This window comes from Ranitomeya imitator, chromosome 3 (assembly GCF_032444005.1).
Source record: "Ranitomeya imitator isolate aRanImi1 chromosome 3, aRanImi1.pri, whole genome shotgun sequence".
In the NCBI taxonomy this organism is placed as follows: domain Eukaryota; kingdom Metazoa; phylum Chordata; class Amphibia; order Anura; family Dendrobatidae; genus Ranitomeya; species Ranitomeya imitator.
The window spans coordinates 149,017,156-149,031,960 of record NC_091284.1 but is presented as its reverse complement, the minus strand read 5'-3'; the positions used below and the strand labels follow the sequence as shown (position 1 = coordinate 149,031,960).

The 14,805-nt window shown below is 41.2% G+C and overlaps 1 protein-coding gene across 2 annotated transcripts in view; it reads right to left on the bottom strand.

Moving 5' to 3' along the window:
* The window catches only part of LOC138673015 (granulocyte-macrophage colony-stimulating factor receptor subunit alpha-like), a 108,869-nt gene that overhangs the window by 38,049 nt on the left and 56,015 nt on the right, over positions 1–14,805 (bottom strand). For both annotated transcript variants that reach the window (XM_069761547.1, XM_069761548.1), the window contains exons 6-8: positions 14,520–14,701; positions 6,767–6,903; positions 1,091–1,241 (exon numbers count right to left, since the gene is read on the bottom strand). In XM_069761547.1, the coding sequence (XP_069617648.1) occupies positions 1,091–1,241; positions 6,767–6,903; positions 14,520–14,701 (470 nt within the window). The remainder of the gene's footprint in view (positions 1–1,090; positions 1,242–6,766; positions 6,904–14,519; positions 14,702–14,805) is intronic.

Here is a 14,805-nt window from a genome sequence, read left to right as displayed (position 1 = left end):
GCAGTGATGATGATGCGGAAGCAATGATGGAGGTGATAGGCAATGATGGTGGTGGGAGGAGGCAATGATGGAGGTGATGGGCAATGATGGTGGTGGGAAACAATGATGGAGGTGATGAAATGGGCAATGATGGTGGTGGGAGGAAGTGATGAAGGAGGTGATGAAATGGACAATGATGTGGGGAGGAGGCAATGATACAGGTGGTGGAATGGGCAGTGATGGAGGTGGTGGGGGAGAATGATAGGGGTGGAGGGGAGAAGCAATGATGGCGGTGGTGATGAGGACAATGATGGGGGTGGAGAGGGGCTGCATTATACTTTATGAGGGGGCTACATTATATTCCGTGGGGAACTGCATTATTCTCAGGGTGCTACATTATATTATGGGGGGCTACATCATACTATATGAGGGGGCTACAGTATACTCTATGGGGGGCTGCATTATATTATGTGGTGGGGCTGCATTCTCTCAGGGAACTACATTATATTCTGTGGTGGGCTGCATTATACTATATGAGGGGGGCTACATTATATTCTATGGCGGGGACTGCGTTATACCTGAGGGGGTTGCATTATATATTGTGGGGTGCTGCATTATATTCTATGAGAGGGGACTGCATTATATTTTATGAGGGGGCTACATTATATTCTGGGAGGGGACTACCCCAACCCTTGCTACATAATTAAGACGTGAACTTCATTATATTAGACCCTGATATTAGTGCTTTTTACCGCACAATTGATGGTCTTGTATCTATTTCTATGGGCCCCTAGTGGGCCCCTAGAAGGATTTTTTCTGGTGGGCCCAAGGTGCTCCAGTCCGACGCTGCTGCAGACAGATGAAAATACCACTGTTTATAGATTATAACCCTACAGCAACGTTGAGTATTTGGTCAGTATTTTACCTCAGTATTTGTAAGCCAAAATCAGGATTGGAACAATCAGAGGAAAAGTATAATAGAAACACGTCACCACTTCTGCATTTTTTACCCACTCCTAGTTTTGCCTTACAAATACTGAGGTAAAAAACTCAGCAAATACTCGTGTGCTCGTGGCCTAAATTTCAACCCTTTTTACAAACTGTTACTTGCCTATTGTCTGTGGTTTGCTCCATGCACTCCACTCATGATTAAGTGAGCAACGTCTGAGCCATTTTACTCTCATGGTTACAGTAGCTTTTTCATTTGGATGGAATCTAGTGATTTTATAAACATTTCCCTCGCTCCCCTTACTGTTGGTTTCCTAAAATGAAATAAATGGAAAGTTGAAAAGAAATAAAGGAATTAGTTATCATCTTATATGGTGTTACGATGAAACAATGTAATACGTTTTTTTATAAAAACATTCTTGAGAAGAGCAAGCTGCATCATCCCCAAAAATCTGCAGGCAACGGAGATGTCGTTTTGCCCTAGCGCTCTACAGGAAAGTCTTCTCACTTCAAAATGTTACATTAGCAGCTGGACCCTCCGGTCAGAGGATACATGTCCCCCCATTGCTTGTAATTTCCCATAAAATATGTGGTTTATTCTTCTCAAGAGCGCAACTTTAGACCAATATTTTCCACAAAAACTTAACAGTTAACTACAAACATTTATACATTTTGATTTTGGAAGTTGATCTTGATATTTATCCCACCTACTAACATTCTGGTTAAAGGGTTTGTACATCATGGCAGTCATTTTATTTTGTTATTTTAATAACATTATTTTGTGTATATAGCATCTATGGAGATTTATGTGTCTCAATAGTTACAGATTATAAAGTGTGATTCTCCAATCATATTTTACTTTATTATTCTGCTGGAATCTAGCTGTTGAAGTTCTTCTGTACTTTAAAGTGTAACTGTCATTTTAATTTTTATCTCATAAATCATTTGTACACCTGAAAATAAGCAACTTTGCAATATACCTCATCAGAGTGAACTGCTTGTTTCTCCTCCTGGATTGATCTTTCACTCTCAATTCATGGGTAAAATCTGTATTTAGTGAATACTTTCTCATTACTGAGATAAAAAATGACAGTTGGTGCTTTCACACTTCTATGGAGATTGGGAGGAGCTAGAGGCAGACACAGAAATTCTGCTGCAAGTTCACCTGAAACAACAGTTACATTTCTTCATAGAACTTTATTAACACCAACTGCCATCTCCTATCTCAATAATGGGAGACTCTGTAGTCACTGAATACAGATTGTACCTGTGAATTGAGAACTTTGAGAAGGTGGATTTCTCTAAGAAGATATCTTAACCTATAAAAGAAGTCCCACTGAAAAGAGGAGCATGCCCCTGAACTAAACTATATAACCAAAAAAAATGGGTCTCTATCTACGTAAAACCTGGCCAGAACAAATCATTGTACTTAGGTCACACTAATTACATTCAGTTAGGTCCATATATATTTGGACAGAGACAACATTTTTCTAATTTTGGTTATAGACGTTACCACAATGAATTTTAAACAAAACAATTCAGATGCAGTTGAAGTTCAGACTTTCAGCTTTCATTTGAGGGTATCCACATTAAAATTGGATGAAGGGTTTAGGAGTTTCAGCTCCTTAACATGTGCCACCCTGTTTTTAAAGGGACCAAAAGTAATTGGACAGATTCAATAATTTTAAATAAAATGTTCATTTTTAGTACTTGGTTGAAAACACTTTGTTGACAATGACTGCCTGAAGTCTTGAACTCATGGACATCACCAGACCCTGGGTTTCCTCCTTTTTGATGCTCTGCCAGGCCTTCACTGTGGTGGTTTTCAGTTGCTGTTTGTTTGTGGGCCTTTCTGTCTGAAGTTTAGTCTTTAACAAGTGAAATGCTGTTCAATTGGGTTGAGATCAGGTGACTGACTTGGCCATTCAAGAATATTCCACTTCTTTGCTTTAATAAACTCCTGGGTTGCTTTGGCTTTATGCTTTGGGTCATTGTCCATCTGTAGTATGAAACGACGACCAATTAGTTTGGCTGCATTTGGCTGGATCTGAGCACACAGTATGGCTCTGAATACCTCAGAATTCATTCGGCTGCTCCTGTCCTGTATCACATCATCAATAAACACTAGTGACCCAGTGCCACTGGCAGCTATGCATGCCCAAGCCATCACACTGCCTCCGCCGTGTTTTACAGATGATGTGGTATGCTTTGGATCATGAGCTGTACCACGCCTTCCCCATACTTTTCTCTTTCCATCATTCTGGTAGAGGTTGATCTTGGTTTCATCTGTCCAAAGAATGTTCTTCCAGGACTGTGCTGGCTTTTTTAGATGTTTTTAGCCAAGTCCAGTCTAGCCTTTTTCTTCTTGATGCTTATGAGTGGCTTGCTCCGTGCAGTGAACCCTCTGTATTTACTTTCATGCAGTCTTCTCTTTATGGTAGATTTGGATATTGATACGCCTACCTCCTGGAGAGTGTTGGTCACTTGGTTGTCTGTTGTGAAGGGGTTTCTCTTCACCATGGAGATTATTCTCCGATCATCCACCACTGTTGTCTTCCATGGGTGCCCAGGTCTTTTTGCATTGATGAGTTCACCAGTGCTTTCTTTCTTTCTCAGGATGTACCAAACTGTAGATTTTGCCACTCCTAATATTGTAGCAATTTCTCGGATGGGTTTTTTCTGTTTTCGCAGCTTAAGGATGGCTTGTTTCACCTGCATGGAGAGCTCCTTTGACCGCATGCTTACTTCACAGCAAAACCTTCCAAATGCAAGCACCACACCTCAAATCAACTCCAGGCCTTTGACCTGCTTAATTGAGAATGACATAACGAAGGGATTGCCCACACTTGTCCATGAAATAGCCTTGGAGTCAATTGTCCAATTACTTTTGGTCCCTTTAAAAACAGGGTGGCACATGTTAAGGAGCTGAAACTCCTAAACCCTTCATCCAATTTTAATGTGGATACCCTCAAATGAAAGCTGAAAGTCTGAACTTCAACTGCATCTGAATTGTTTTGTTTAAAATTCATTGTGGTAATGTCTACAACCAAAATTAGAAAAATGTTGTCTCTGTCCAAATATATATGGACCTAACTGTATTCTATCAGGGATGATAGAGAACCAAAAACACAAGGTGATAAATTTGGAAATATTTATTGAACAATACTGATATTCATATACAATAATAAAGTGAAAAGTATAAGGTGAGAAGGTCGGCTAAAATTAGATAGCCGTCAAGAAAAGAGCCATTTTTCACGAGGGATTTGTTGTCTCTTATCTTGATATGTGACCATCATTCTCCCTATCTAATTTAGCTGTCCTTCTCACCTTATACTTTTCACTTTATTATTGTATGTGTGTATAAGTATTGTTCAATAAATATTTCCAAATTTATCCCATGTGTTTTTGGTTGTCTATCATTCCTGATAGGGCGTAGTAATTACATATTCTCAGTAAGGCCGGCGTCACACTCGGCGTAAGACAATACGGTCCATATTTTACGGCCGTAATACGGCCGTAATATGCAGAAATGTTCCCAAAATAGTGATCCATATCTCCTCCGTAGGCAGGGTGTGTCAGCGTATTTTGCACATGGCATCCTCCATATGTAATCCGTATGGCATACGTACTGCGATATTTTCTCGCAGACTTGCAAAACCGACATCTAATGGATTTTTGGGCTCAAATGTTCGTTAAAACATATATACAGTGTGTATATATATATATATATATATATATATATATATATAAATATATATGTCATTGAGACACATATATATATATATACACTGTATTTATATTTCATTCAGCGCGAGATATGTGAAAAGCCGGTAATTCAATTGCCGGCTTTTTCTTTCTCCTTCACAAACGCGACATGATATGAGACATGGTTTACATACAGTAAACCATCTCATATCCCCATTTTTTTGCATATTCCACACTACTAATTTTAGTAGTGTGTATATGCAAAATTTGGCCGTTCTAGCTATTGAATTAAAGGGTTAAATGGCGGAAAAAATTGGCGTGGGCTCCCGCGCAATTTTCTCCGCCAGAGTAGTAAAGCCAGTGACTTAGGGCAGATATTAATAGCCTGGAGAGGGTCCACAGTTATTGGCCCCCCCTGGCTAAAAACATCTGCCCCCAGCCACCCCAGAAAAGGCACATCTGGAAGATGCGCCTATTCTGGCACTTGGCCACTCTCTTCCCATTCCCGTGTAGCGGTGGGATATGGGGTAATGAAGGGTTAATGTCGCCTTGCCATTGTAAGGTGACATTAAGCCAGATTAATAATGGAGAGGCGTCAATTATGACACCTATCCATTATTAATCCAATAGTAGTAAAGGGTTAAAAAAAACTCAAACACATTATTAAAAAGTATTTTAATGAAATAAACACAAAGGTTGTTGTAATATTTTATTGTACTCTCAATCCACCTGAAGACCCTTGCTCTGTAACAAAGAAAAAATAATAAACCAACAATATACATACCTTCCGAAGATCTGTAACTTCCCACGATGTAAATCCATCTGAAGGGGTTAAAATATTTTACAGCCAGGAGCTCTGCTAATGCAGTGGTGCTCGTGGTTGTAAAACCCCGGGGAATGAAGGTAAAGTAGGTCAATGACCTATATTTACCTTCATTCGCGGTGATGAAGAGAGTGGCCAAGTGCCAGAATAGGCGCATCTTCCAGATGTGCCTTTTCTGGGGTGGCTGGGGGCAGATGCTTTTAGCCAGGGGGGGCCAATAACCGTGGACCCTCTCCAGGCTATTAATATCTGCCCTCAGTCACTGGCTTTACTACTCTGGTGGAGAAAATTGTGCGGGAGCCCACGCCAATTTTTTCCGCCATTTAACCCTTTAATTTAATAGCTAGAACGGCCAAATTTTGCACATACACACTACTAACAATAGTAGTGTGGAATGTGCAAAAAAATGGGGATATGAGATGGTTTACTGTATGTAAACCATGTCTCATATAATGTCGGGTTTAGGAAGGAGATAGCAAAAGACGGCAATTGAATTACCGGCTTTAAAGCTATCTAGCGCTGTATGAAATATTAATATATATACATATATGTGTCTCACTGACATATATATATATATATACCTATTCTATGTGTACACATTTATTCTACCTATTCTACTGTAAGCTGTCAGTGTGATTTTACTGTACACCGCACTGAATTGCTGGCTTTTCTCTCTAACACCGCTGCGTATTTCTCGCAAGTCACACTGCTGGTCCATGTGTAATCCGTATTTTTCTGGCTTCCATAGACTTTCATTGGCGATTTTTTTGCGCAATACGATGACAAACGCAGCATGCTGCGATTTTCTACGGCCGTAGAAAGCCGTACAATACGGATCAGTAAAATACGGCAGATAGGAGCTGGGGCATAGAGAATAATTGGGCCGTGTGTAATGCGTGTTTTACGGACGTATTTTATGCGCTCATATGTCCGTAAAACTCGCTAGCGTGATGCCGGCCTAATATGCTTTGTTCTGGCCAGGTTATACGTAGAAACAGACCCATTTTCTTTGGCCATATTCTCTAATAAGATATATTACAATGTTTCTTATTTTCATGTGTACTGTTAAGATATGAAAGAAAAATTAAAACGATGGTTACACTTTAAGAAGAGGCGGTAGAGACTTGATATTACATCAAGGTCAGATTACACATGTAGCCATGCAGATACACGGGTTTACATAGGACTGTCTTTAATTAAAAAAAATAATATTATGATTTGTAATATTCATTAATAATACTAAGTGTTACATTATTTCTTAGAATAAAGAAAGTTTTAAATTTAAATATTAATTGAATGTAAAATAATTACCTCTTTGTGTGTGATGTTGATATTGTAGAAAAAACAGGTTTCTTGCATATCGTCATGTGTTTTTGGCTTCTGCCATTTAATTTCAAGATCATCTCCTTTGTATGTTAATGTTATGCTCCTTGGAGGGTCTAAAATGACTGAAATTAAGTTTTGTAGAATTATTCACACGCATATTTCATATAAGTAAAAAAAATATTACGTAAAAAATGAAAACAATGTTGAATTGCTGACAGTTACCAAATGCATAGTAATAACATTATTTGTAATATTACAAATATAACAAAGCGCAGAAGCTGTCGAGACCCCCCCTTGAAGATCTTATAGTGATATAATGCATTGCCATATTTTGAATGTTGTTATATTTATTTTGTGGCATGCGGCACTTGCCTAACCATTGGAGAGGATTAATTATTGGGGCCAACCCATAGTGGGAGGAGCTAAGTGGGCGCAAGAAATCCAGCTTCCTGTTTATTAGGCAGTTAGGTCCTTCCCTTTTCAGTAATTTCCACTATGTCCCATTGTTCACAGACCTGCATTGAAAATGGCGTTGTGTGCAAAGGAGGGGGACCATGCTCAGGTAACACATTCTGTAGTAAACAAGAATTAAGTGACAGAAGGATTCCTTATCTCAGACAAGTGGGGGCCTACATCAAGCCTTATCTACACAAGACAAGAAGTGGAGGTGTATCGAGACCTGAGGTTCACAGAAGATGGCCAGGCTGGGACACGTGTAATCCTGAGGAAAAATTAAGATGCAATGGCCAACTTAAACCAAGCTCAACTTTTGCGTTTTTACTGTATATACTATGTATCCAATCTCTCTGCTGTTTGACTGAAATTTGAGCTCAGGGGCATCCTGTTTCCAGGAGCAATCTTTGAGATGTTTCTTTAACTCTAGTTGAATCATCTTAGGCTACGTTCACATTGGCGTTCTGCCAATGTGCGTCGCTGTTGCGCCGGCGACGCAGCGGCGACGCAGCGGCGACGCGCCCCTATGTTTAACATAGGGGACGCGTGCGTTGTTTTGGTGGCGTTTTTCGCCACGTGCGTCGTTTCCGACGCTAGCGTCGGACGCAAGAAAACGCTACATTGTAGCATTTTCTGTGCGTCCGATTTTCGTCAAAAACGACGCACGCGTCGCAAAACGCGCGCGTTTTTGCGCGCGTTTGCGCGCGTTTTTACGTGCGTCGCGCGTTGCGTCGCCGACGCAGGGCGGCGCAACGCTAGTGTGAACCTAGCCTTATTGCAACTTTAATCAATTGGCATATAAGATTACTTTGACATGAACAATCCCATGTTAAGGGTCTCATGACTGTGTCAAGATACAGTATTGCTGTAGCATTGGAGGTCCTGAAAAACACTTTGTCATTTTTATTAAAGCTAAGAACTTCAGAAACACCAGAACCACCATAGCAATTTGAAGAAGGTCCTTGGCTATAGAGGTGACCAAAATATCTTGATCACTATGGCAGAGCTTCAAACAGCCACTATCAAGGTTTGAGAACCAATGAGACCTTTATAATCCTGTGTTTTTATGGAAGCATCTCCTCAGTAACATGTATTTGACAGCATATTTGAAGTTTGTCAAAAGTTGCTCAAAAGACTGTAAAAAGTATGTTCCAGTGAAAAAATAAATGTTAAATTCTTTAGGCTGAATTCCAAGCATTATGAAAATTGGAGACCACTCTTTACTTGGCTTATATAATCCCTACAGTGATAGAATACACATTTGATGCATTCAGTTCACTAAACAGGATGTAAAAGGAGCACGAAGGAATATGCACATGCGAGAGAAGAGAGAGAGAACCAAGTTGACCATAAGAGCATGAGGTAACCTATGTAATTTAAAGCTAGTTTTCTAAAGAATAAGGCATTGTTATATACAGATATAGGTAGATAGAATAAATAGGATACCGAGAAAGATATAGATAGCCGTCAAATATTGATTAGGCTCTGTGGAGCATATTCAGCAGATTTTTAAGAATAAATGTAAAAAAATTGGTGTGGGGTCCCCCCTATTTTTTAATAACGAGCTAAGGGAAAGCAGACTGCTGTGAGCTGGTCTTAATAGTCTGGGAAGGAACCAATAAAAATGGACCTTCGCAGCCTATTAATATCAGCCTGCAGCTGTCTGCTTAGCCTTTGCTGGTCATTAAAAATAGAGGGGACCCCATGTCATTTTATTAGGGTAGCCCTTTTTATTAACCTGTAAAGGCAAATAAGACAGCTGGGGGCTGATATTTATAGGCTGGGATGTTCCATGGTTATTGCCACTTCCCTGACTAATAAGACCAGCTCTCAATTGTCTGTTTTTCCTTAGATGGTTATTAAAAATAGGGGATATCCCCATGCCATTTTTTCATTTATTTATTTTGCTAAATACAAGTACAGAAAAGTACGCATATAAAGCACTGATAATATATTTCAATGACATATTTCTATCTTTCTGTCTGTCTATCTATCTATCTGTCTATACTATCCATTCTATTCTGACAATTTGGACTGTGAATTTGCTGTACTTGGCTGTTTTAATGTCAGGTTTTCTATGAGATGTGTGCGTAAAAATTGGACAGCACATGCATGGACTGTGTGCAGTGTAATTGTTTTCTCACATTCATTGATGAGTGCAATCCCATTCTTGCAAACAATCGCAGCATGACTCAATTTTTTCTGTTAGGCCTCTTTCACACTTCAGTCTTCTGGAGTCAGTCAAAATCCGTCATCGTGACGGATCCATCAAAAATAGTGAAAAACGGAAACAACGGATACGGTTTTTCGATGGATCCATATAGCAGATCCGTCGAAAAACCGGATCCGTTGCATCCGTTTTTTCATCCGTTTCTTCTGTTTTTTCGATGGATCCGTTTTTTCACATCTCTAAATGGGAGTCTCATAAACGTGATTGGCTACTGGAAAATAATGGAAACCTATATATTGAGTGTTTTAACACCCCATCTTTGAGAGGTTGTAGAGCAAGTGGCAGAAATGGAAGGAGTTCTAGCAAATATTGTGACCATCTATGCGGATTTTGCTTTTGGAGCATGCTTAGTGTAAAAACACGGAATCCGTCGCTGGATTCTGTCATTTGACGGACAGCGACAGTTCCTGGGACCATAGGCTTCCATTCTAGCCAACGACGGACGACATTGGATTCGTCGCTGTCTGACTTTTCGATGCATGCAAAAAATTTTACTTTGTCTGTCCTCTCCAGACGACGGATAAACAAATTCCGACGGATCCAGCGCATGATGGATGAAATGTGAGGCCATCCGTCGTAATCCGTCGCTAATACAAGTCTACGAGAAAAAGACGGATCCACTGGGCAAATTCGCTGGATCTGTTTTTTTCACAAAACAATTGATTTTGACTGAAACAAAAACACTGAAGTGTGAAAGAGGCCTTAGCCCGATCTGCGCTTAGAAAAAAATTGCAGAAGAGCACTGACTCATTTACTAACATTGGCCAGAGTGCATCCTCAGTGTTATATGCTAGACTGAGCAAGCACTCAAGTTGTTTTTAATTAGTGACAGATTCTACTTTTGCTTTACATTTGTAGGCTTTTAGTCCAGAGAGGCATGTTTGCTAAATATTAGGTTTAGTGTTGTAACAAAGAATGGTCACGTTGTAATGGCTTGATGGCAAACATGAATTTGTCAATTTGTGAGAGAAGTACCTTAATTTGTTAATTAAGTATGTTCTACAGTATTTATTAATAATATTTTTTAAATGTTCTCTTATCCTTATGTAAGGGGGATGACCGCACCGCAGGTACCTGCTTGGCAGGGCCAGAACTGTCGAGGCTGCATCTCCTGTTCCCGGAGGGAAGCAATAGTGAGCGGGACCATCCTCCTGTCCTAGGGGGGCGGGGATATAAAAGGAGAAAGCGCGCGCAGCAGAGGAGATTGGTGTGAACAAAGGGCAGCGTGCAGTTAGGAGAGCTGCACGCTCCCCTTCCCCTCCACTGAGCAACGGCGCTGCAACAGGGCCCCACCGTCTACAGTGGGACCGCTGCCAGGAGAGAATCCGGCATTGTGCAGCAGTCCAGAGAGAGGGACCACTGCGCTGAGGGGAGCTGTGCTCTTAGCAGCAGCTCAGAGAAAGACTTGGTGGGAACAGATAGTGCACAGCAGGGACCAGTGAGTGCTGCGACCTCGGAGCATTCGTACACCGCAGGCCCACGCTATATTATCCCTGTTGCCACTTATAGAGACTGTGAGGAGAGACGTGCAGGGTGCCCATTGGTCAGCACGGAGTGTGAAACGTTCCAGGCTAGTGAGTGCTGTGCGTGTTGCCAGAGAGAGATCAGGTGCAGCACACCGCCGGAGAAGCAGAGCGCCAGTGGTTGTTAGTGTTTCAGTCTTGGCAGCAGCAGGCAGCACGCAGCATAGAGAGAAGAGTGCAGCATGCCTTGTAGCTGACAGAGATCGAGGTGCCATGTGCTTCATGACAGTGAGTGCAGTGCAGATACCGCAAAGAGAGAACCGAGTGCTGGATAGACTTGCATAACCCACCTTACAAGCTCATAGTTTCCCGCTCACAGGAGACCCTAACTTCAGCAGTGTATATTAGCAGAGCCACGTTGGGCTCATATAGGACTGTGGCCCGTACCCTTGTCAGCCACTGCAAGATATGGACTAGGCTCAGTGGAAGGTACCGGAGACTGACCACTGCCGCCAGAAGATGAGACATTGTTGTCCACAGGACCCCATAGGAAAAGACACCACGCCGGCCGTTGTCTGCACTATTCATTTCATGGATTTAGGAAGCACTGACTTTCATCAGGACTGCCGCTAATGAACTGTTGTTCTTCAACTCACAGTATCCTTTGCCATTTAAACTGTTTCATTCCCTATTTAACCCTTTACCTCCCTTTGTGGAGTATTCCCCTGTTATTAAACTTGTTATCCCTTGCTCTGCTTCCTATCCGTCACTGCACCCTGCGCACCTGCTCATACTTACATGTAAAGGAATGGTGTTTTGTATAATCCTTCATGATTATTGTGACAAGGGAACATGATCATGTAATAATGTAATATTTGTTTTTTTTTATTTTGAATGATCTGTGATGCTGACTAGGGTTTCGCGAAACCCGGCTCGACCCTAAAAAAGTCAAGGTCGCTCAACCCTAATGCTGACTACACAGTTATTTCTCTCGATGGCCTTTACACAGGAAAAAAGCCCAAACATTTTTCTTAAGGGCGGTTGCAGACAAGCATATTTGCTGTCCAAATGCAATCAGACAAAACATGGTATTGCATCCGGAACTATGTTAGTCTATAGGGCTATGCACAGGTCCAATTTTTTCCTTGGACAGACACTGTCCAAGGAGAAGAACACTGCATGCCCAATTTTGATCCTACTTCGGATCACGTTCAGCCATGCAGTCAATGAGTGTGTGGGAACCATTGAACTGGTGCAATCCAATTTCTGTGCACTCTGGTCGTCACACTGGTGATATTTTTTCTCCATCTTCTCCTCATCTGAGAAAATCGGATCCCACTATGATCACACTCTGATCAGACTCTGATCAGAGTTTGATCAGAGTGTCATTTGCATTATCAACCCGATTCTCTCAGATGAGAGAATATACGGTCTTTTGCACCTGCCCTTAACGACATAATATTCTTTTTTCCCCATAAATTGTTGTACTGTCAATGCTACAATATTACGAATGCTTTTAGCTTTTAAAAAACAAACAAACTTAGGGTGTACTGGAAGCAGTTTCTGTTCTAACCTATCCTGACCCAGTATACCCGTGTGTTTTTAATTTTTTTTTTACGTAAAGCTGTATTCAGTAGTGTGACACGTTTAAAATGTTCCTCTTTGTTATAACCTTACTATTGCGCCTGCTTTGCTTTTATACGATTTCATCTGTCTATTTCCCGACCCATTCCTTTGTTTTAACTAGTTCCAGTTGATCATTGCTCTTTCATATACATTTTTCTTGCATTTTTCATATTCGTTATCATGCTGTATTTTACCTGTTCATTCACAGGCATAGGCCTAGATTCATGAAAATGTTTTTGCCAGAAATTAGGTGTAAAACACTTTGAGGAATTGTAACATTTTGCGCAACTCTAAGTTGCTCAAAAATGTTATGAATTTTGGCATTTCCACACCTGTTTTGCCAAGCACTGGCACACTGGCTAAAGCTGGGGCAAGCTGAGAGTTGAATGGTGGTGTGAAACCACAGCTAATCTAATTTATGATGACCTGTTGTGTACTTAATGCTGTAAATCTTACTCCAGTTTTTGACTTCAATAATATTTGTGGAGAGGTGCACGTAAGTGCTCATAACTTTTGTGGCATGCCCAGTACATTCTCTTAAAGAGTTTGTCTGGTTTTAAACTACAAGTCTGCAGTCACTCTATGAACACAGATTGGTGAATCCTTGCATTGTTTGCACTTCACACTGTAAGGATTCTCCTGTGACGGCGTCGGTGGTCATGTGTACTCATGTATGCAATATGCATACTCCAGGCCACATTCCGACTAGATGGAAGTGGATTTGTTCCATGTAAGTGTATTGAGCGAGGTTGGAAATAGTCTAGTCGGAATGTGGCATATCTCACATGATCATATGATAATCCCCACAGTGTGCGAATGCAAGGATTAAAAAGTCTGCATCACAATGAGTGACTGGAGATTTGTAGCTTAAAGGTACCTTCACATTTAGCGACGCTGCAGCGATCTAGACAATGATCCCGATTGCTGCAGCGTCGCTGTTTGGTCGCTGGAGAGCTGCCGCACAGACAGCTCTCCAGCGACCATCGATGCCGGTCCCCTGGTAACCAGGGTAAACATCGGGTTACTAAGCGCAGGGCCGCGCTTAGTAACCCGATGTTTACCCTGGTTACCAGCGTAAACGTAAAAAAAACCAAACACTACATACTTACATTCCGGTGTCTGTCCCCCGGCGCTGTGCTTCTCTGCACTGTGTGAGCGCCGGTTAGCCATAAAGCAGAGCAGTGACGTCACCGCTGTGCTTTACGGCTAGCCGGCGCTGACAGTGCAGAGAAGCACAGCGCCGGGGGACAGACACCGGAATGTAAGTATGTAGTGTTTGTTTGTTTTTTTTACATTTACGCTGGTAACCAGGGTAAACATCGGGTTACTAAGCGCGGCCCTGCACTTAGTAACCCGATGTTTACCCTGGTTACCAGTGAAGACATCGCTGAATCGGCGTCACACACACCGATTCAGCAATGTCTGCGGGAGAGCCAGCGATGAAATAAAGTTCTGGCCTTCTAGCTCCGACCAGCGATCTCCCAGCAGGATCCAGATCGCTGCTGCGTGTCAAACACAACGATATCGCTAGCCAGGACGCTGCAACGTCACGGATCGCTAGCGATATCGTTGTGAAGTTGGTCAGTGTGAAGGTACCTTAAGACCAGACCCTTTAATTAATCAGGTACCTCGGACTGCAGCACATACTCTCATCAAACACTCGCAGTCTTGATAAATCAGGGCATATAGTATTTGGATAATATATTAGGGTTATTTGTTAACATTTTATGGCTGTCTCTTCATGTTGTACAGACATTAGTATAGGAGGTTTACGTTATTATATATTGGCTTTTATTCTTTATCAGACCCGTCACACTGCTGCCCTGTCATTGAATGTTAGCAGCGCTAGTGTGTAGTAATACACGGATATAAAAATACTTGGCTTTCATTAAGTTTAATCAATTGACTGTAATAAGAATAAACAGTAAAGTTAGAACCAAATGATATAAGAAGCTCATCTAATTACCATCATCAATGAGGGAAAACACGACATCAAAGAACTGGACTGAAGTTTGAGTGCTTAATCCCGTCACTTCCACATAAACTTTTTCTTTGAAAGAAATGTTTGGCTTTCTCAATACACATCCTACTTGTCTTCCAAAGGAATCATATCTGTAGTCTTGGCACTTGTCATATACAGACAGCTGCCTATTACAAAATGAATAAAGCACTTAGAAAAAAGAATTGCATATTTGTTTTGAAATAAACACTTAGGGAAAATGTTTTATTGTATCCTCCATTTGTAAAGTACA